The 24,442-nt window shown below is 36.6% G+C and overlaps 1 protein-coding gene across 1 annotated transcript in view; it reads right to left on the bottom strand.

Annotated features, from left to right (window-relative positions):
- Positions 1-960: 960 nt before the first annotated feature.
- The window catches only part of LOC150097283 (uncharacterized), a 172,254-nt gene continuing 148,772 nt past the window's right edge, over positions 961-24,442 (bottom strand). Inside the window, exons 8-9 of the mRNA XM_090407636.1 lie at positions 23,973-24,177; positions 961-1,077 (exon numbers count right to left, since the gene is read on the bottom strand). Coding sequence (XP_090263762.1) covers positions 967-1,077; positions 23,973-24,177 — 316 coding nt within the window. The 3' untranslated portion in view covers positions 961-966. The remainder of the gene's footprint in view (positions 1,078-23,972; positions 24,178-24,442) is intronic.

Genomic DNA, 24,442 nt, shown 5'->3' with positions numbered 1-24,442 from the left:
GCTGTAGCAATTGATTAAAAATGTCTTGCAAAAATTCCTGAATTCAGTTTCAAAAACTGTCATTTAACCATATAGCCCTGGTTTGGTGAGTAAGTGTTTTGAGGATGCTATACTTTTAGGATGAGCAGTGGTGTGATTGCTTGTGTAAATACCTTCCTGTATGTGTGGGCTTTCTGTAAATGGAAAAGGATAATGAGCAATTAGGAAGTCATGTCACTAGTGTATCTAGAAAAGGGGAGACAATTTCTTTTTGTATCAGAAATTTATTTTAGGATGCTGGCTATTGAGATGCACTAGAAATGTATCCAATGTGTTTTGGGCCATGAGGCCAAATAGAAAGCACATACTCAACATTTTCAATATATACTCAATTGTTTTTCATCCAGCTCAAAGCTTAAATTGTTTTCACTTATTATTTCCTTTGTATATTATTGTCTGAAGATATTACTTTAAACAATAGCTTTATCAACGACCTTTATTTTATTTTATTGTTTACATATTGTATATCATATATTGAACAGAAATCCAGCATGTACTTTCTATTATTTAGTATTAGTTATGCTTTTCCTCCAAATTTCCATAACTTTTCTTCAGGTTTGCGAGTCATGTCATTTCTTACTGTACTGTACTGTACTATACTGTACTGTTTAGGTCTTCAACATGCACACCAGTTTTTATTTTGTGTTGAATTCCATGGCTGCTGGGAGCATAGCTGCTGTCATCAAATAGCTGTATGTGTGAAATGCTCTAATCAGAAAAAAAAATAAAATAAAATAATGGATTCAGCTATACTTTGAGAAATATCTGTATTATATCTGACAATGGAAAATAAAACATTGAGTAAAATATTTTTAATATATACATATATTTTAACATATACAGAAAGAGAAATTCATATAAGGAACAGTGTTTTAATTAATTAGAAGAAAAAACCTCATTCTGTACAAGTACAAATACATCTATTAATTAAGTTTGAATTAGTTTACACAGTTGATTTAATTCAGCATATAAATCTTTTGTCTGGCTTTTAAGAACTTTGTGAGAATGGAACGTTCTTCTCTTGATTCTTACCAAGTCCTAATAAAAAAAAAATAAAACACATTTTAAGATATGACTACAAAATTAAAAAATTATGTTATATATACAGGGTGTCCCAAAATTCACACAAGATTTAAATTTAGCGCCATTTGTGCGGTTAAGTGTTGCCAACAAGGAAAAAAAAGACAGCGTGACAGCTGACAGTTCAGGGTTATTAAAAATGGAGCGCTACACGAAAGAGCAATGCATTTTGATTGTTGAGCAATATTTTAAAAATAATGCTTATTTTTCAAACAAAATCATCTTCAGCGATGAGGCTCATTTTCATCTTGATGGCTTCGTTAATCGACAAAATTGTCGCATTTGGGATTCAGAAAATCCACGAGTGATTGTTGAGAAACAAATGCATCCATAACGTGTCACTGTTTGGTGCAGATTTTGGACTGGAGGCATCATCGGTCCGTTCTTCTTCGAAAATGCGGCTGGTAAGGCAATAACAATTAATGGTGCTCGCTATCGCTACATGATAATCCAGTTTTTTGTGCCTAAATTGCAAGATATGGATGCGGACGACATGTGGTCTCAACAAGACGGTGCCATATGCCATACAGCCTGAGAAACAATTCAATTACTGCATGAGCCATTTCCTGGTCGTGTAATTTCCCGTTTTGGTGATCAGAATTGGCCGCCTAGATCATGTGACAACGCCATTGGACTTTTTACTTTGGGGTTTTTTGAAGTCTAAGGTTTATGCCAACAAGCCCACGACCACCCATGCCTTGAAGGAGGAAACTGAGCACTGTATCAACGAAATTCAGCCACATTTATGCAAAACGGTCATGGAAAATTTCGACAAAAGAGTGCGTATGTGCCAGCAAAGCCGTGGAGGCCATTTACCCAATATGCTATTCCATGCATAACCCTATACTATGTACTTTATGAATCAATAAGAAATTACAATTTTTAATTAAAAACCTATGTTTTCTATCAAAATTACTTTTTGCGTGAATTTTGGGACACCCAGTATATTTCAACAATTTTAATGACAAACCACCGAAATGACTTTTATTAATGAAACTAGTTGTGTCCTTATTAAATTTTATTTTTAATTATCTCAGTGGTTTAAGTCATTAAAATTATTGAACATGTTCGTAAATCGAGTCAATCTGCATAAAAATAACCATATATATATATATATATATATATATATCAGGGGTGTGAATATTCTGGGTGTGCTAGGTGTGTGCGGTGCTCATCCATGAAACATCAGTATCACCCATATTATATTTTTGCATTTATTCTCATTAAAGACTCTCCCAATTGTTTGCAGACTTCACGGGATTCCTATAATTGAACACAATATACTGTACTAATCTTTCGGAAGACCCTGTAACCTCTGGACACGCTCTCCAGAGGTTACAGGTTCTATTCTCTCTCTCTTCCCTCTTCTTTGAGGTAGGCCCCCTTGCTCTTTAATCTTTCCTATATGGCATTCCTCGCCCAACTCTTGTAACTCACGACCCTAATGCTATTAGAGTAATCGAGGGCTATGGGTCATTCTATTTCTCTCTCTATGTCTCTTCTTTAAAAATCTCTCCTACCACTTAAGGCAAGCTTGAAGGCCTCAAGATGGCAGCCCCATCACCAAGCTAGACTGCAGATGGCCAGTAACCCTCTCAGTCAAAATTTTAACCCACTAAAAAGACTCATAAAGATAGTAAACAGACAAACTTTTTTGGTAATGAACCGGCTTGGAATAAGGATTCGAGAAGAAGATTACAGAAAACAAAAAAAAAAAAGCAGAAATACACCTATTGGAATAGAGCCACCTGGAATGTGAGAAGTATCCACCACAAAATCATAGAACTGGACCAAGCACTAGAAGAAAGAAATGTAAAAATAGCAGTAATTACAGAATCTAAAAAAAAGCAGAGAGGAACAGATGAAACTGAAAATTATATCTATATATACAGTGGGGTAAAAGCAGAAGAGAGAGAGCTAATCTGGTGTAATGATCTTTCTACATACTTGATCTCTTAGAAACAATATAATCCATTACAACTTTTGGAGCGATAGAATAATAGAAATGAGAATTAAAATAGACAGAGGCTATATGACAATAATTGGAACTTATGCACCTGAAGAAGGAATAGAGGAGGACTCAGAAAACTTCTACACCCAACTGCAATATTAAAGAAGACCAATCTAAGGTTCACATTTTGGTAATAGGAGATCTCAACGCAAGAATTGGCAATAAACCATATAAACCAAACATAGGACCTATCGAAGAACTTAACTGTAATAGAAATGGAAATAGATTAAGAGATTTTACTATAAGCAATAACCTTAAAATAATGAACGCCTTCTTCAAACATAAAGACATCCACAGATACACCTGGGAAGCAAGAGACGCAAGAAGCATTATTGATTACATAATCAGCAATATCAAAATGTCAGAAATGATAATAGATACAAGAGTATACAGAGGATCTGAAATTGAATCAGATCATTACCTTTTAATTGGAAAAATAAAATGAGAACCAAGATGGAAAACAACAAAAAAGTATAAGGAAAATAGAAATTTTGAATCTTTCAAAGTTAGACTTTTAGACGAAAGCAGTATTAAAGACGTACCAAAAAAGAATAAAGAACTGGATGACAAGATAAAACAAAATCAGAACATAGAAGAAGAATGGTCAAACCTAAAAACCATAATAACAAAAGCTGCAAAAGAAAGTTTAGGAACAAAGAAAAAGTTGAAAAGAAAAAGAGGCCTTAGGGACTGGGATGATGAAATTAAATGCATTATTGAAGAAAAGAAAAAAAGCATATAAAAACTGGTTCAACCTAAAAAATAGAATCAAAAATCGAATATAGCAGAAAAAAAACAATAGCAAAAGCAGCATGCAGGAGAATAAACAGAAACAGATGGAACAATTTTGTAACAAAATTAGAGGGAGAGAGAGACTGTATGCTCAAAAGACCTAATGCATATAAAATCCTCAAAGATCTAAGCAATGAAACTAGAGAAAAAGCAGATATTAATACCATTGAAATAGAAACATGGCAAAATTACTACCAAGATCTATGGCATGATGAAAACATTCAAAACAGAAAACTACCCTTTGTAAACATCTCTGATAACTTTGAAAACATCACTCTAGAACAGTGCTTCCCAAACTTCTGGATGTCAGGGCTCCCCTTTGGAAAAATTAAAATATTTGAAGGCCCCCCCCCCTCGAAAACAAATCGTAATATAGACATATATTATTATAATATTTATTGTATTTATATTCAATACAAAACATACACAGCGAATATTGCAAAAATCAAATGCAAATATTACATTTTTAGCATCTTACATACACATTTGACATGGCACATTATCTCATATTTTTATATAGATAGATATATTGTTAGTGTACAGTTGAAGTACAAGCACATGAAACGTAAAATGGTTAGTAATAAAGAAAGAATTAAAAACATAAAAGAAGTTTAATAACAATTTAATGTGATGGATGTGTTTCAATACTGCTACACAAAAAGTCAATATCAGGTGAAATATTTGAAACTGCAATTCTTAGATTTCTGCTTTAAAATGAAACTTATATGAATAAGCATATATTTACTAATATTTATTAAGCACCAAAATATGCAGGAAGCAAAATTTGTGAACCCGCACCAATGCGTGATTTTTTCCATTAAAATATAAAAAATACAAAAAAGAAATAATAAATAATAAAAATTAAATACATTTCTTTTAAGATAAAAAATCTACTTAGTCTTAAAACATTTTCAATTTGTTTTCATTATTTCACGGCCCCCTCTCAACAAAACCTATGGCCCCCAAGGGGGCTGTGGCCCACAGTTTGGGAAGTGCTGCTATAGAAGATTTAACAGAAGCATTAACCCAAAGCAAAACAGGAAAGGTTCCAGGAAAAGACAATATAAACTTGGAACTTATCAAATATGCAGGACTTGAATTCTCACTCAGGTTACTTAACTTTTATAATATGATCTCGAAAGAAGGAAAATGCCCACAAGATTGGACCAAAGCAAAAGTTATTCCCCATCTACAAAAAAAGGACACAAATCTGATTGTAACAATTATCGTGGAATCAGCTTACTTAGTACCTGTTATAAAGTATATGCAAAAATCTTAGCATATAAACTTAAACGTATAGTAGACCCAAAATTAATAGAAGATTCAGAAAAGGCAGGTCTTGCATAGACTCTGCATTTACGTTAAAATTATTAATTGAAAAACACAGAGAAATGAACATAGAAACACACATAGCTTTTATAGATTACACCAAAGCATTTGATAAAATTATCAGGGAAAAACTGGGAAATCCTAGAAGAATATGAAATACCAAACCAACTCTTTAGAGCCTTATATAATATATATATATCAAGATAATAAAATATCTGTGAAGTACAATAATTCAACATCAAGCTGGAAACCAATAAATCAAGGATTACGTCAGGGTTGCCCTCTCTCACCAGTTTTATTTAATATATACACATAGATAAAATCATAAAAGAATGGAAGATAACTAATGAAGGAGGATTCAAGATAAACCGTAACACCAGATTAGCTACTCTTCTTTTTGCTGATGACCAAATAATCCTTGGAAATAATGAAGATGAACTACAAAAATCATTATGGAGTCTAAATAATCTGATAAAAACATATGGTGTGGAAATATCAACAGACAAAACAAAAGTCATGGCCTTTAAAGGTGATAATCCAATAAGAAGCAAAATAGTAATAAACAACAAAATAATAGAGCAAGTAAATACATTCAAATATTTAGGTTGCGCAATGTCATATGAAAATGAAGCTGATATACAACCAAAGATATCAAACTTTTTAAAAGTAACAGGGATTATAAAAAAAACATTTAACCCAATTATGTATAAAAACACACACGAATAAGAATCTACAATACAGTAGCTAAACCAACCTTACTTTATGGCAGTGAGATATGGACAATAAAAAAAGCAGATGAAAGAATTGAATCATCCGAAATGAAATTTCTGCGCAGAACTGAAAGAGTCACAATAATGGACAAAATGAAAAGCAGCAAAATCAGAAAAAAACTTGGAATTACAACCTCCCTAAATGAAACAGTTATTTGCTATAGAGAAAAATGGAAAGAACATATACTAAGAATGAACAGAAGCAGAATACCTAAACAAATTCTAAATTGCCATCCAAAAGGTACTCGATGCAGAGGAAGACCCTTAAAAAGATGGAATTGAGTCCAGAACAGGCCACTTGGCCTATAAGCCTGGAAAGGAAGAAGAAGACACTGTACTAATGCTTCATTTTCCTTTTCAGGAGGGTAATAAAGCATTAGTGCTTCGTGAAGAAGGTACTTTTTCCCACATAAACACTGCATCACATTCACGTTAATAGTCCAGGTGTGGTTTCAAAATTCATACACATTTGGTCTCCTCGATAAGATAGGTCAAATTCTAAGCTTTCTAATATTTTTAAACTGCTGAGAAGGCGGGGCTGGGTGAGCTAAAATTTTGAGCTCACTCAGCACCTAGTGTCTGTGATTGGTTATTGTATCAACCAGTTCAATCGAACGTTGTCACTCGTCATGAGTTGAGTGCTTTTTGTATCCAATGTATATTACAAACAGTTGTTACGCATGTTTCTGTAACTGAAAATTTGAAACTGGATGTTAGGAGAAAAATACTAATTGTTTTTTCTTTTGCTTGTGCAGTATAGCATCTGTTGAGGTTGCAAAGTTTTTTAATGGTATATAGAGACATTTTTATTCTAGTCTTCAGAAACAACAGACAGTAAAAAATATCTATTCCTGAATAAAAATGAATATTCTGTGAATATTCTGTGTATAAAACCATTGTTGATCTACAACAAAATACCAGCATATGTGAGATTGATAAGACTTGGTAAGATTGATAGAGGTCACTACCCATGAGTAGTAGTAACCTCTCCTCATAATGTAAAACACTACTACATCTCCTAGGAGCTGTGTGTTTTTACATTATGAGAAAATATCAAGAATAGTGAGGGATCTTGCTCCACCTTTGCAACGAGTTGCCATGGTGTGGCACTACCAAGTGGTCACTTACGCTTGGATCTGCCAACAGTTCGTCGTCATGAAATGTTCAGATCGTAGTTTTCGATCTTAGTTTCGCTTATTGTCTGAAAAACAATAAGGAATTTTTATCCCCTTAACTTATCAACCTCGCCAGAAAAAAAATAGCCGTTTCGCTTTTCATCTAATGTCGACGTTGTTCTTATTCAAGACTCACTGTAAGGATGAGGATCAGCTCCACCACAGGGGCTGAATTCCTGGTTACATTATCATTGGTGCCACTTACCATCATGCACATGGCCTTGCCATCTATGTACGTAGTACCCTAGAAGATTCCCACCTCATTACAACCAGCATTGTCGGTGGCATGCATCTGATAACAACTATGATAGGGAACATAACCATTACGAACGTGTATAAACCCACTGCCCTCTTGTGGTCTCCACAAGTTCTACCAGTGCACAGCCACCCTGCGATGCTTTAATAGCCACCACACACTATGGAAATATGCTTCCAACAATGAATGCAGAGAGACTTTGAATGAATGGGCAGAAATTCACAACATGCACCTAATTTTGATGCAAAAGATAGAGATCTTACTTCAGGTCAGCAGCTTGGAACAGGGAGTCAACCCTGACCTCTGCTTCATCACTCAAGACAAAAATGGACGACCATTACCTACATCGAGAAGAGTTCTCTCCAACTTTCCCCGAAGCCAACATAGACCAATTATATTAAAGGTAGGTCTGCAGGTACCCCTTGTTCAAATCCATCCAACGTCCCCGCTGGAACTTCCAGAAAGCCAACTGGGATACATTTGCTGCCTGTCTTGACAAATATGTCCATTGGATCCCTTCAACAAACAGTAATTTCAAGAGATTCATGGGAGCTGTCTTAGCTGTAGGTAAGAAAACCATACCAAGAGGCTTCCAGAAGGAATATATCCCTGGATGGGATGATGATAGTAATAAACTGTATTAAGAATATCTAGAGTGTGGCGATCTTGACATTGCAGATGAACTCATTCACAACCTTGACACCAGCTGACAGAAGAAATGGACTGAAACAGTAGAAAGACTCGATTTTCGGCACTCCAGCTGAAAAGCATGGAGCCTTCTCAGAAAACTAGGTCATGGCACCCTGACTGCCCGGGAACAATCAGCTATTTCACCTAACCAATATGCATGACATATTGTCAACACGTCAAGATATACCACCAAGGACAAACAACACACTCTTCAAGAGAACTTACATATTTGAAAAATAACAGACCATCAGACCCTCTATATTCATGACCCTTCACTCTTGAAGATATTAACACTGCTCTAATGGATATGAAACCAGGCAAGGCTGCAGGTTTAGATGGAATTCATCCTGATTTCCTGTTGAAGACAGGCCAAAAAAAAGCTCGACAGTGGTTGGCTTGCTTTTTCTCTGACATCCTCCAGACTGGTAGGCTTACAAAAGAGTTTAAGAGGACAAAAATTATCCCCATCTTAAAACCAGGAAAAACTAACAACAAACCAGAAAACTACTGACCAATCTTCCTGCTTAGCACCTGTTATAAGCTCTTAGACAGGCTCATCCTTAATAGAATTGCCCCTAAGATAATAGAACAAGTCCCAGTGAAACAGGCTGGATTCAGACATAAACGAAGCTGCTGTGATGAGGTTCTGTCACTCACCACACATATAGAGGCAGGCTACCAACCTGCCAGAAAACAGCTGTAGCTTTTGTAGATCTTACCACAGCTTATGATACAGTCTGGAGGCATGCTGCAGTCTGAAAGTTGCTCTGTGCAGTCCCATGCAGAATGATAGCAAAACTAATCGATAACATGCTAAGCAACCGCCTGTTCCAAGTGTATATGGACAAGAACAAAAGTAAACAAAACACACTGGATAATGGACTACCACAAGGGTCAGTGGGGGAATTGTCAGTGCCCTTGACCATATTGTTTAATTTAAGTCTCAGCTCTGGGTCAGTCCCAATGGGGAGGAAAGAGGGGAGATTAGTTTCATTGCATAAAGGAGGCTCCAAGACTGATGTAGCAAATTACCGACCGATCAGCAAATCAGGAGTTATTGTCAAAGTATTGGAGAAGTTGATCAAGAACAAAATACAGGAATGGATAGATGGAAATGGGATACTGTATGGGGGTGGGACAGCAACGTTTTGTGAGGGATAGGTCATGCCTTGGTAACTTGCTAACGTTTTATAACATAATACAGTGACAGCTGAGTTGGATGAAGGTAATGAGTTTAGAATGACACTGATGGACTTTGCAAAGGTCTTTGACAGGATACCACATGGAATCTGATTGCAGGACATAAAGATGGATATAGGTTGATGAGATGGATAGGAGGGTGGTTGTTGGAGAGATATCAGAGAGTAATTTATTCAGGAGTAGAGTCCAAAAGAAGGCCTACGATGTGGTATGCTGCAGGGTTCTGTTCCTGGATCATTAATTAATTGGACTTAGTGTCGCTAGTATCGCAAAAAAGTAGCGGTGTGTAAAGAAGGCTCCTGTTTGAGATGAGTTTTTTGAAATAATTAATAATATATAAGTGTGTATGCATGAGTAAGAGTTGCTGTAAAAGTCGTGCATTTGCAGCATTATTAGTGGGTGGGATTTTTTGTTTAAGTTTATTTACAAATTCTTTGAAATTACAGCTCAGTATAGAAACTGATGAAGGAAAGATATCGGCTGCTTTGTCCATGCAGGAATTCAGTTTCGATTTGAGTCGGTTCATGAAATGTGTGCTATATGTACTCATTTGATTATATAAATATATTGTGGATATTTAAGGCGGATAGAAGGAGGGTGTGTGCAAAGTGTGAGTCAAATGAGGATTTAATGAGTGCTAATATGTTGATAACTGAAAGTATTAGTAGCGAGAATGCCGCAAGGAGGATGAGTGCCTGCCTGATAGAAAAGGACGGTGTAAAAGAGCAGCGAAAAAATGTTAAAAAAGTTTTAAAGAAAAGAATGAGCGATCTGAGAAACTTAACAATCGATGATAAGAAAGTCAAAAGTGATGCAAATGTGATGGAAGTTACAAAACAAAGTACAGTTACAGATAAGGTGGCAAGTGGCATTGATTCTGAACGCGTGTATGACACAAGGTTTGAAAGGATGAATGAGAGCGAAAGTGTGATGCAAGATTCGAAACATCAGTTGCTTAAGATGAGGCAAGAGATGAAACGGATGAGGAATGAAGTTAAGAGAATTCGAGATATGTATGAAAGAGTGAAAATGATGAAAACAAATTATGTTGGTATAAAAGAGGTAATGAAAGACCTGCGAGTGGCATTGTATGTTGATTCAAATATTAAAGGTGTGCTGCATGAGAGGATGCATAAAGTATGTTTTAACTGGAGGTAGAATGAGTAGAGTGATTGAGGGATTAGATATGAAAAGTAAGCAAGCAAAAGAGTTGGTAGTTGTAATAGGTACAAATGACTTGACTGAAAACAAAGAACATGTCAGATTGGATATCAGGAGGTTGTTGAGACAGATAAAAGAGAATAGTGTTACAAGAAAGTAGTAAGCATGCTGCCCAGGTATGACAGTAATGAGATGAGGCAGAGAGTAAGCATTATGTTAGCAGAAATGTGTGAGAAGAAAGGAATGCAGTTGGTTAAGGTATGGAATGAGTTTAAAGGATGAAGTGAACTGTATAGGAGCAAAGGACTGCATTTTAGTGATTTTGGTGTGAGTCGCTTGGAGAGACTGCTGCTGGGAGAGAAAGACAGGAGCGATTGAAGAGGTGGTTGTGAATGAAGAAGTGAGTGGCATGAGTGTAGAGAGAATGAGAGAACAGGTGTGCAAGAAAGACAGGGAAACGGGGAGGCTCAGAGTGGACAGGAACACAGTGTGGAAAGGTAGATGATCCAAGAGGATGTGAATGCATGTTTAGACAAAAAGGGAAGGGGGATGACTTGGGATCAAGGGAAAAAAGTTGGATCTCAAGAAAGTTCAAAGATGAATAAGAAGAAAAAGAAACGGCTCAAGTTAAGCATGATGAAGTCACATCAAATAAGTGGTGTCAATGGAACTAGCTATAGATCCAGGGATAAGCTGCTGTATTTGTATAGCATTTGTGTATCCACAGGAGATGTGGATACACAAAGTGGATACACAGGAGAAGTATACTTAGATTTTGCAAAGGCTTTTGATATAATACTGCATGATAAGTTGATGATCAAACTAGAGTGGATGGGATTGGATATTAGATTAGTGCATTGGATTGGAGACTGGCTATCTGATAGATATCAGAATTTGTGTATGGGGGAGCAATATCCAGGAAGAGGAAAGTCACTGGTGGTGTGCCTCAGGGGGTCTGTTTTAGGGTCATTGCCATTTAACCTATATTTAATGATATTGGTGAAGATTTGAATGTACATATTCAGTTGTTTGCATATGATGCAAAGTTGGGACAAACTGAGAAGAGTAGAGATGTTGTGGCATTACAAGAAGATCTGAATAAATTGAGTGAATGGACATGGAAATGGGAATGTGAATTCGATGTTGCAAAATGTGAGGTTTTAAAATTTGGGAAACAAAGATGGGATGTAGAATTTATGCTTAATGGGGATATATTGTTGGAGGTGGAGGAAATAAGAGATCTTGAGGTGATAGTAGATAAGGATCTGAAATTTGGGGGACACATTACCAAAATTGTGAGGACAACACAAAGAATTCTGGGAATGATGCAGAGGACACTGATTTGTAGAAGTGAGGAGATTCTTGTTCCATTGTATAAGGCTTTTAATTAAGCCACACATGGACTTCTGTGCAGAGATTTGGTCACCTGAGATGACGTACTAAGGTAGTTTCTGATCTTTGGAATGTTGAATATGAGGAAAGGTTGAGAAGATGCAATTTACAGAGTCTAGTGGAGAGGAAGAAGAGGGGTGATATGATAGAGACTTACAAGTTAGTAAGGGGGTTGTTATAGGATCAATGATAGAAAGGTTTTACAGCAAATGGTGGGAGATCAGGGGATAACTATAGGATATCTCTGGAAGCTGTATGAGGGGTGTGAGCAGGGGAGCGAGAAGCAGGTTTTTTGCATGCAGAGTTGTGAATGATTGGAATCTTGCTTGAAAGTGTTGCATCTGCAGAGAATTCCAGTGTGTTTAAGGTGTGGTATGATGAAAGGGTTTCCTGGATGAGTCTTTGACACCATGGGGTCTTGGGATGAAAGTAATAATAATAATAATTAGTTTATTAATGATATAGGAAAGTATCTGAGAGGAACTGTTTAGTTGTTTGTTGATGATGCAAAATTGGGTAAAGCAATAGTTAATACAGATGATGTCAAAATTTTGCAGGATGATGTGAACAGATTGGCAGACTGGGCAAAGGAGAATGGATGTCAATTTAATGTGCAAAATGTTGGGTTATGCATTTTGGGATGAAAAGATTAACAGCTGTATACCACATTGGTGGAACTGTACTCCAGGAAATTGACAAAGCCAGAGATATGGGAGTATTAGTGGATAGGGAGTTGAAGTTTATCGGACACCTAGCAAAAGTGGCAAAAGCAGCTCATCAAATCATTTGGTTACTGAAGAATACTTTGATGAGCAGATACAAGCAAGTTATTATTCCTCTTTATCGAGCCTTGATAAGACCACCCCCCATCTTGACAAATGCATGCCAGGGTTTCTTGGTGATGAGGATGGGGTGGAGAAGATCCAGAGGTGAGTGACCAAGATGGTAACAGGCCTATGGAATGAACCTTATGAGAACAGTTGAAGATTTGTGGGTTACTGAAACTGGTTGATAGGTGAAAAAGGGACAATATGAGTGAGACACACAAATTACTGAGGGGTTTTTACAAGATTAATTCAGAGGAAATTTTTCAGAATAGGTGTGTTGGTGGGAGAACTAGGGGTCATCCATGGAAACTGAGTAAGAGTGTAGTTAGCAAGGGTGCTAGAATTAGGTTTTTTGCTTGGAGAGATTAGTGACTGAGTGGAATAGGTTGCCAGAGTCTGTTGTGGGTGCCATGACTGTGAATGAGTTCAAAGCAAAGTATGACGGATACTGCACAAATGTTGGATAGTTTTTGACATGATGTTTAGGGCCTCCCCCTCCTCAATGAATCTAAGGACTCCTTGGAGTCGCCCATAATAATAATAATAATAATAATAATAGAGGTACTTGGGTTTGTTACCAGGGAGAAAATATAAGCATCAACATTATGGCATTATGACCTATCTTGATAACTGACAATCCTTGAAAATTGATAATTCTTGGCCTATCTTGATTTTATAATTTTCCAGATGAAAATGTCATTAACTTTACATGATTTAATCAATTCTTTGTAGGTACAGCAAATAATAAACCTGATTTTATCTATATGTTACTGTATTGATAAACTTGTATCATTTATAAATGTACTAATGTATTTATTGCAGAGATAGACTGATGAATTATTATTATCTAACATCTGGTGGTCTGGCAAAACAGATAACCAGGAAGGCTCTGGAACCAAGGATGCTGAAAAATTGGATGATGTACTTGTATTGCATCTTTTTTATCATGTGTTAACTATATATAAGGTGAATCTATTTTTAGGCAGCATTTCCATAGTACAGTTGGAAGAACAACAGGAATGTTCCCTTCAATTGGAAAAGACCTAGGTCTTCTTGTCAGATGAGAGGAATCGTTATATGGACTTTTTCAATTGAAGGTACATTAACCAATCTCATACAGTAGTAGCAGTCTTTTTTCCCTCCTATAAACTCAGGTTTTTCATCTTGCAAACTGGCCAGAGAATACGTACACAATTAACAGACAAAACTATTATTAATGGGCAGTAGATGGCAAAGTAGAGCCTCTGTAGCTCAGTCGGTATAGATTAGACCAAATTCGGATTTTTCGTCCCCCAGAACAGGCAAACCAGCCCTGTGAACAGACACGAATTACAGTCATGAATACTACCCCTAGGGGATACAGAAAGAAGTGATGAACAGGCCACATACAATTCATTGTGAATTGGGGGGACTGGATGAGTAGCCTTTAGGATGAGTAGAGTCCCCCTTCATTAGGGGGACTCTACTCATCCTAAAGGCACAGATGAAACTAATCAATCAGATGGCAAAGTGGGGACAGTGGATTGTGCACCATGCAGATCAAGGATGGTAAACCATTTTAAGGGGGCATGCATGCCATAATTGAGTAAATCCATGTGTCCCTCTGAATTTTGCACAGTATATCATTGTTTTTCTCATAAATGTTTTACTTGAAAAAACTGTAATAATAAAAATGATAAAAGAATGAAATGAAAGACATTTTGGAGATGCTTTATTAAATAAAAATAAAGTATTAAATAAAATCCTTCATAAACAAATGTAATCACAATTTTGTCAATATATCTCACCATTCTGATCTTAAAACAAATCTCTGTAGGAATACAGCTGTTTACTGAATGGTGTGACATCACTACATACCTGACAAAGAGAATGGGTGTGCACATGTTACAACGCAAGATGGATTCCTAGAGTGATAATGTTTCAAAATTTGAAATTTTTTATTTTTTTTGGGATGCACTGTATCCTAAATGTGACCAAAAATTTGTATACGTGCCACTTTGGGCAGATATGTCATGGGTTAACTGGTATAGATGGTAGGTTGTGTAATGTAAAGTGCTATCCCCCCCCCCCCCCCAATGAATTCCGTGGTGGTGTTATGTAATAATAATTTTAAGTACTTTTGAATATTTCTGGGATTAGTAAATGCCAGTATTCAAAATAAGAGGAATTAGCTCAACTTGGCCAAAAGTTATAAGCATCAGTGAGACTTTTGATGGAGGATGAAAAGGGATATAATGGAAATTGTAGAGTGTTTTTAGAGAGGACAGCAGGAAAAGAATAGGGATATAAGGGAAAATGCAGATGACATGCAGTGGAAAATTAGCGCACTGAGTACAGGACAAGTAATTATTATGGTTAACTTCAACTATGTTAACACAAATTGGAAGGAGGAATGGTCATAAGGAGGAAAGGAAACAGAATTTACGCAGCTGGACTTGGAGTTTGGAAGTGCTGGATTTTTTCATAGCATCAGAGAACCTAGCACTAACTAATGTGGTCAACACTGTGCTTCAGGAAAACAATCATGTGATATTGCCAAATTTTCAGTTACAAATGTACAAAGCAGATAATTATGATAAAAGGAATTAGCTAAGAGCAGTGACATAAGAATTGGAAGGGGAGAGGAGTGCATGGGATGGTCAAGAAATATTTGAAGAAAGCAATATCAGACTATATATTCAGAATCAGGAGGATAAATGTGGTAGGAGTTAAATGGTTGAGCAGAATGATTAAGCAGGAGTTGTAGAAAAAGTTGTAGGAGTTGTAGAGTATATAAAGAAAAGGGTGACAGACAAGTACATAAGCAGTACAAGGAACATACATGAAGAGTGAAATGTATGGTAAGGAAGGCCAAAGTTAATTATGAGAGGAATATGACTAATGAAGTGAAAAGAAATCCTAAAAAGTTCTTTCAGTGTGGCAAGTAAAAGGAATAGCGACTATGGAAGTATGAATTTAATAACTGCTGATGTTAGGGAGGTAAAAGAAGCAAACAAATCAGCTGATGTGATCATTTTGCAAGGGTGTATACCATCTGGGTGAAAATATTACAGTTACAGATGTGACATTGATGTGCAAACAAAGGTACATGAACTGGAGATACTTACAATATTGCAGAACCTTAACATGAACATGTTCATGAGATTAGATGATATATGAGCCTGTGTATTACAAGAATGTGCAAAAGAATTGATGTCACCTCGGCTCAAGCTGTTTAATTTCCACTTCAGCTCTGGGAAGGTACCTAGGGAGTGGAAAGAGGGCAAAATATTTCACTGCATTAAGGAGACTACAAGACATAAGTAGAGTAATCAATATTTCAGGAATGGTGGTAGGTATTGAAGAAGTTGGTAAAAGACAGAATTCAAGACTAGGTAATTAGAAATATGATAATTTATGAGGGACAATATGGTTTCATGAAGGGTAGGTCTTGCCTTAGTAATGTGCTTGCTTTTATAATAAGGTAACAATTGAACTGGATTAAGAAAATTGCTACACAGTGATACTGCTGGACTTTGCAAAATCATTTCACAGGAGTCCACACGGAACTCTGTTACATATATTGGAGCAAACGGGTATGGATATGAATCTAGTGATTTGGATTAGAGGGTGGCTAATGGACAGATATCAAAAAAGTGATGTATAGGGAGAGCTAGTCTGGGAGAAGGCAGGTGACCAGTGGTGTACCAACGAACTCGGTGCTCGGTCCTCTGCTGTTTAATTTATACATCATTGATACAAGAAATGATTTAAGGAGGAAATATTAAGTTTGCTGATGATGTAATACTAGGAAGAACAATAGCAAATGGATGCTTATTAAAGGATGACTTTAGCCACCCTCTAATCCAAATCACCAGATTCATATCCATACCCGTTTGCTCCAATATATGCAACAGAGTTGCATATACTGGAGCAGATGAATTGAACAAAACTGATGAAAGATTTGGAAGCAATTATGATAGGGGTTGAGTCTTAGAGGGAATGTTGCAAAGATAGTCAAAACAGCATGTAGGATTATGTAGTTTTCGAAGAACATGCTGGCAAGAAGGGATAGGGAAGTTATTATTCCCCTTTATAGGGCTTAATAATGCCACGTATGGTGTAGTGTGCACAGATCTGGTCACCTGGATTTCATGGGAATGAAAAAGTGGTGGAGATGATCTATAGGTGAGTGACAAAGATTGTAGTTTTCTGTGGAATTCTCCCTAAGAGTAGAGTTTAACGGTTTGCGGGCTTCAAAACTAGCTGATTAACAGAAACAAATTATGTTTCTGTTGAAGCAGTGATAAAAACACTCACAACCAGAGATGGTCATGAGTGTTTCATAAGTGAATGCATTCAAGGAGAGGTATGATGGGTTCTGTGCAAACAATGGTTAGGGTGGGCCTCCTACAATGTCTTTGACTGTGGAGATGCCCAGGAAATTATACTAATATTAATGCCAATGGGTTTGAAAAAAAATGTAAATGTTTTTAAATTATCTTTATATTCTTTATTAAACTGCCATGCAGAGATTTAATAATGAAATTCTACTACAATGTGATTGCTATGCTTTTATTTAGTTAATTAAGTTCATATTATGTTGCTTAGCCTGCTTTAGTGTGATACACAATATAAGGTGTAAGGAAGTTGTAGGATGAAAGGGGAGGGAGTATCACAGGTTATGCATAATAATGCCAGAAACATTCAAAATAAGGGTGAGGAATTTTGGGCATTAGTTAGCTGAACTAAGCTAAAAGTTATAGGTATTAGTGACTTGGCTAACCAAGGATATCATAATCATAGGAGTAGAATTCAAAAGATATATCTTTAGATAGGATAGAAGAAACATGATGGGAGAAGGGGTTTTGCTAATGATCACAGAGGAATTGAAACCAAACAGAGAAGTACATCAGGAAGACAGGAAAGCATAGGGCAGTTCATTCAAGGTTAACTGCTGAGATAGACCAATAGGACAAAATATGTAATTGTTGCTTCTGTAATCCAGGGAGTATATATGAGAATGTAGGTGAATGCATTGGCAAATTAACACAAGGGAGTGGAGGTGTAGTAATTATTATGGGGGGAGTTTTCAATTATGGGGACATAGACTGGGAGTAGGAATGGTCATAGGGAGGGAAGGAATGGAATTTATACAGCTATTAAGAGATAATTACCTGAAACAGCATGTAATGGATGGGGATATGAAGTTTGAGAGTGCTGGATTTGATCACAGCATCAGAGAACTTAACAGTTGCCCATTTAGCTCTGTTGCCTTCACTTGAGGAGAGTGATCATGTAATCTTGACTTGAGAGATTGCTAGATGTGCAAAATTTTCATTAAGAAGAGACATATGTGGAATTACAAAGCAGGTGATTATGACAAGATGAGGAGTCAGCTTGCCATAATCACAGGAGGTGCTCAAAATATATCAGAACCTCAATGTGAACACAGCCTTGGGATTAGATAGCATGTCTGCCTGTGTATTACAAAAACGTGCAAGGTAATTATCAGACCCAGAGGAAGACAAAGATATAGGTGGATTGATACGGTAAAAAAGTGCCGTAGGTAGAAGATAGAAATATAAGATCTGATAATGTTGGAGGCTTGACAGGTAACAGGCTGGCTTGGAGGAAAATTCTAGATAGGAAGTTAGTAATGATGTAAATTTTTCATGTAGTACTATCTATTCCTGTATACCCCTTGAGGGTACATGGCAGGAATTTGATGATGATGATGCTGTTTAATTTAAGCCTGAGTACTTCTCAGTACTGAGAAGGTGACAGAGTAGTCTCCAAGACAGAAGTAGCAAATTAATGGAGAGCGGATATGGTTAGCATATCTGCTCTCCAGCCAAAAGGCTGTGGGTTCAAATCCCACCATGGGAATGGATGTTTGTGATTGTCTCTGGAAATACTAGTGGTGCTGGTAGGCAATAGATGGCACTTGTGTAGATGGTGACGAAGACAGAGAGATGTAGAGTAGGTTCCCTCCCTCGATGAGTCTTAGAACTCCTTGGAGGTGTCGTGTAATAATAATAATAATAATAATATAGGCCAATCAACATCTCAGGAGTGGGGGGGTTAAGGTATTGGAGAAATTGGTGAAAGACAGAATTCAGGACTGAGTGGATAGGATATGATACTCTATAAGGGACAAAGGATTTTGTGAAGGATAAGTCTTACCTTAGTAATGTGCTTACTTTTTATAATAAAGAGTTAATGGAGTGTAATGGGGTGTAAGGTATGGGTAGTAGGGGTAGCACCTCTGCCTGCTCAGCAGTCGCATCAAAATATTTGGTGGCTGGGTGGAATTGGTCTCCACTGCTCATACAACTCTCACTTATGGCTCCAAGTAGCTGGTAGAGAGTGCACTGCACCAGAAGCCACACCCTGCGACCGTGCCTCGACTGGCATGCAAAACTAAGTGAGTGTATCAGCATTTTATGCTGTAGTGAAGGAGAGTGTCTTCTCCTTGTTGTACTTGAAGACTGGAATGGCTGAGTTAGCAGATGACCAAAATTTAATTTGACAATGGTAATGAAGGCATGACAGCAAACTATGTGATATAGTCTGGGCACACTTCGACAGAAAACAGAGATGTGGCCAGTCACAGTGGAAGAGACAGGAACCTCACCACATAACCTTCCATAGTAAACCATGAAACAGAGAACCATGTTGAATTTAAGCAATAGAGACAAGGTTGGACCCTCTGCAACTTTTGTCTCTTGGAAACATTACAGGGAAGAAGAGAAAGAAACTTGGGGAACGTAAGGTGGATACTATGAAAACAGCATATGATAAAGATACCTTAAATCTTCCAAGGAGGATATCTCCTGATCCTTCACATCTGAAAATCAAGAATCTTCTCTTAAAGCTTGCATCTTGGAATGTAAGGACCTTATATGAAGCTGGGAAGTTAGATAACATTATACAAGAACTTGAAGCAATGAAAATTGACATTGCTGGTATCAGTGAAGTCAAATGGACTAATAATGGAAAAATAAACAGAAAGAGCCATTCAATTATATACTCATGTGGAGACAGTCATAGGAATGGAGTAGCATTTGTACTAAAAATAAGATTGTGCAATCCTTACTTGGATTTTGGCCCATAAGTGACAGGATAATTGCATTAAAAAGATGTGCAGCTCAACCTTTTAATATTTTTATTGTCCAAATATATGCACCTACTTCTGATTACCCAGATGAAGATGTAGAATGTTTCTATGAAGACATTCAAAATGCACTAAAAAAACGCTAAATTAGATGACATAACTATCGTTATGGGAGATCTAAATGCTAAAGTAGCTCAGAAAAGATCTCTTCCTGCATGGGAAACCAGGGCCTGGGACATAGAAATCCAAGAGGAGAAAGATTAATACAGTTCTGTGAAGAAAACAATCTGGTAATAGCAACTACTTTATTTAGCCACAATTTAGAAAGATTAATACAGTTCTGTGAAGAAAACAATCTGGTAATAGCGAATACTTTATTTAGTCACCCTCCTAGAAGACTTTACACATGGAAAAGTCCCAGAGACAGCTGTAGGAACCAGATTGACTATATAATGATTAAAAAAAGATTCCAGAATAACATCTTACAAGCAAAAACATACTCAGGGGTATGTTTTTATATTAGATCAGACCACAACCCTGTGGTCATTAAAGCAGCAATAAAATTAAAGAAAACAATGAAACCTCTAAACATAGAAAAATATGTCTTGGCTCCTTAAAAATCAAGAAATACAAGATAAATTTTTAAAGGAACCGGTGCAATCGACTGCTGTTAATGTTCCTGATCCCACCAAGTATCCTTACCCTAAAGATGAGATTGAGGATAGATGGCAAAATTTAAAGAGGGCATAAAAAAGGCAGTAAAACAAAGAATTCTCAAATTTGAGAAGAAAATGAGTAAACCCTGGATGAATGACAAGATACTCAAAATGATGAAGGAAAGAAAGAAACACAAAAATCATCCTGAATACAAGAACTTAAACAAGGAGATCAGGAAAGAATGTAGGATTGCAAAAGAACTATGGCTCAACAACAAATGCAAAGAAATTGAACTTCTGGACAAAAAAGCACAAAACCAGAGAACTTCATGAAAAAGTTAGGGAGCTAACAAACCAATCTTGCAAAATGGTAGGCTCTCATTGCATTGAAGATACCAGTGGAAACATCCTAATGGAGAAAGACAAAATAAGGGATAGATGGGTAGAGAAAGGAATAGAGGAAGAATTCAAAGGAACTCTACAATCATGACAGAATAGATGAGCCAATGCAAGAAGATTTGGAGGGGCCTACTATTCTTACCTGGGAAGTAACAAATGCCATTAGGAAACCAAAACCAGGAAACGTTCCAGGAATGGATGGAATTATGGCAGAATATCTAGAGGCTTTAGATGATAAGGCTATATGATTACTGACTGGCATATGTAACAAAATATACGAAACTGGACACCTGCCAAAAGATTTTAAGCACTCAACGTTCTTACCAATACCTAAAAAATCTAAGACAATCAAATGTGAAGAATACAGAACGATCAGTCAGATAGCAAAAGTTATGTTATATATCATCTCCTAGAAACAAATAACCATAAAATCAAAATAGAAATTAATGAAACACAATCTGGTTTCCAGGAAAATAAGGCACTAGAGAAGGACTCAACATTAGAACTATTATAGAAAGATATCCGGAGAAGCAGAAAGAAGTCTACTTATGTTTTATTGACTACACAAAGGCCTTTGACAATATACAACATGAACAACTAATCAAATGCATCAGAAATTTAGGAGTAGATGGTAAAGATACCAGAATATTGATAAATCTATATTGGGAGCAAACTGCCTCAATAAAAATATCAGGAGAAATCTTGGAGGAATTCCCAGTAAAGAAGGGTGTCAGACAAAGCTTCTTTCTCCTATATTGTTTAACCTCTATACTGAAAATATCTTCTAGTAATTAGAATAATTTAAAGGAGTCAGCATAGGAGGCAGGAATATAAACAACTTAAGATATGGATGATACAGTACTGCTAGCTGAAAATAAAAAAAGATCTTCAAAACTACCAGAAGAGACACTGAAGCTAAGTGAAAAATATGGACTTAATTTCAACTTCAAAAAAACCAAAACCATGCTGTAACAAGAGAAAAAGGGAAAATACCCAATATAAATATTAAGATCAGAGGAAATACTTTAGATCAAGTAGAGAGTTATATCTAGGTCAACTAATTACAGATAATGGAAAGTGTGATAAGGAAATATTAAGAAGAATAAAAATTGCTAGATCAACCTTCATTAGCATGAAAAACATTCTGACCTCAAGAAGGGAAATTCACACAAAAACAAGAATTAGGCTGTCCAAATGCTACGTATGGTCAACACTGCTATATGGAGTAGAAATCTGGACAATATCAAAATATTGTGAAAATAAACTAAAAGACTTTGAGATGTGGATCCTCAGAAGAATTCTTAGCGTCCCATGGACTGTCAAAAAAACTAATTTAGAAATATTAGAGACGATTGAAGAAGACAGGAATCTGTTGAAAACCATTAAGAAAAGGGATAACCACCTACCTTGGTCACATACTAAGGCACGAATCCCTAAAAAAAACACTTCTAGAAGGAATGATACAAAGAAGAAGAGGAAGACAAAGAACAGATTGGATGGGAAATATTAAGGACTGGACCTTTTTGTCCTATGAAGAATGCAAAAGAGAAGCACAAAACTGTACATGGTGGAAGCTCATGGTAGTCAACCTCCTGGAAGGAGATGACAGCTGACAAGAGAGTTAATGGAGTTGGATAAAAGAAAGGATTACTGCAAAGACATTTGACAGGATTCCACATAGAACGCTGTTGCATAAATTGGAGCAAATGAGGATGAATGTGAATCTAGTGATTTGGATTAGAGGGTGGCTAATGGACAGATAAAGAATGGTTTATGAAGGAGTTGAGTCCAGAAGAAGGCAGGTGACATGTGGTTACCACAGGACTCAGTACTTGGTCATCTGTTGTTTAATTTATACATCAATGATATAGGAAATGATTTAACAGGAAATATTCAGTTTTTTGCTAATGATGCTAAACTTGGAAAAGCTATGGTAAATGAAGGTGATGCAGCAATCCTGCAGAAAGACTTAAATACATTAGCAATATGGGCAATGGTAAATGGCTACTAGTTTCATGTGGCTAAGTGTAGGGTGATGCACTTTGGGAAGAAGAGATCACGAGCTGTGTACTATATTGATGGAAATGAACTGCAGAAAACTAATGAAGCCAGGGATTTGGGCAGTAATTGTGGTCAGAGAGTTGAAGTTTAGAGGGCATATCTGATGTGTAGTCCAAACTGCACATCAGATTACATGATTGTTGAAGAACACACCAACAAGTATGGATAGCAAGGTTATTATTCTGCTATATGAGGCTTTAATAAGGAGCCATCTGGACTACTGCATGCAGATCTGGACACCTAGATTCTGTGAGGAAGAAGTGGCGCAGAGGATTCAGCTGAGTGACAAAGATTGTGGCAAGTTTATGGAATACTCCCTATGAGAATTGATTGATGGTCTGAGGGTTTAAAAACTAGCTGATAGGCAAAAAAAAAGGAGACATGATAGAAGCATGCAAGTTATTAAAAGGGTTTTATAGAACTGACACTGAAGACTTTTTTCAGTACATGGCAGGAATGTGGTTAGCAAGAGTGTTTAGGACTAGATTTTTGGCTTGGATGGTAGTGAATGGAGTTACCAGAGGTTGTTGTGAGTGCTTTGTCAGTGAACGAGTTTAAGGAGAGGTATAATAGGTATTGTGCGTGAATAATGGATCTCCCACAGTGAATCTTCTGCCCCCATAGAGATACCTGTATAATAATAATAATAATAATATATTGTTGTTGTGGATTTATGCTCACACGTAGATCCACAGTTCACAGTGTAGGTGTTTGGAACCAAAATCCTATGGAATAGGTGTTAGTTAGTGCTTATTCCAGGAGTGTCTTTTGTCTGTGTTCACAGGGCCAGTTTGTCTGTTCTGAGGGACAAAAAACACAAGTTTCTGGGTGAAAAACCCTCTACCTCCGTATGAGACTGGCTAACTCATATTTAGTCGAAAGAGACCAGTAATGGTTCCTCATATCATGAATGGGAATTGAACCTGGGTCTTTCTGACCAAAGGGTTTTGTCAACAGTATTTAATGTCATTTTATCAAGACTCAGATTCTACAGCTAATCATATTATATACACATAGGATTGGGGGAAAAAAGCGTACCTTTTCAATTACTTTTATATCTGTTTTTGAAGTACAAAATGGTAAAGAATCTTGTATTTTAATAAGCTGCATATGAATCCGAACCATGGATATGGCACCACACAAAGCCCAGTAGTTGTCCAGAGTTTCATGTGAAAATTGTGATGCATGTCTGTACCATCTCTCAAACACACGAGGATCTTTAACTATGTTTATATCCATTGACCTAAAGTTGTAAAAATGCTTTGTATAATTACATATTAAAAGATATATATAAAATTAAAACAAACAAAAAAATCCAAATCAAAATTATGCTGTGAAATTCACTGAAGCCTGCCTTACCTTGTCATTTTTTTTTTCACATCATGTCTCAGTTTCTTGTTTTTTCATCTTATTCATTTCATTATTCATTTCACAAGCACCCATTCTCACAAGAGGCCATCCCTGCTACCATTCTCCCTGATAATTCTTGGTTCCCTGCATTGAAACAG

The sequence above is a fragment of the Typopeltis vanoorti genome, chromosome 17, assembly GCF_054136105.1.
Source record: "Typopeltis vanoorti isolate ZY-2024b chromosome 17, IOZ_Tvanoo_1.0, whole genome shotgun sequence".
NCBI lineage: Eukaryota > Metazoa > Arthropoda > Arachnida > Uropygi > Thelyphonidae > Typopeltis > Typopeltis vanoorti.
Note: the sequence above shows the minus strand (reverse complement) of the source record. Positions and strands in the feature narration are given on the sequence as shown.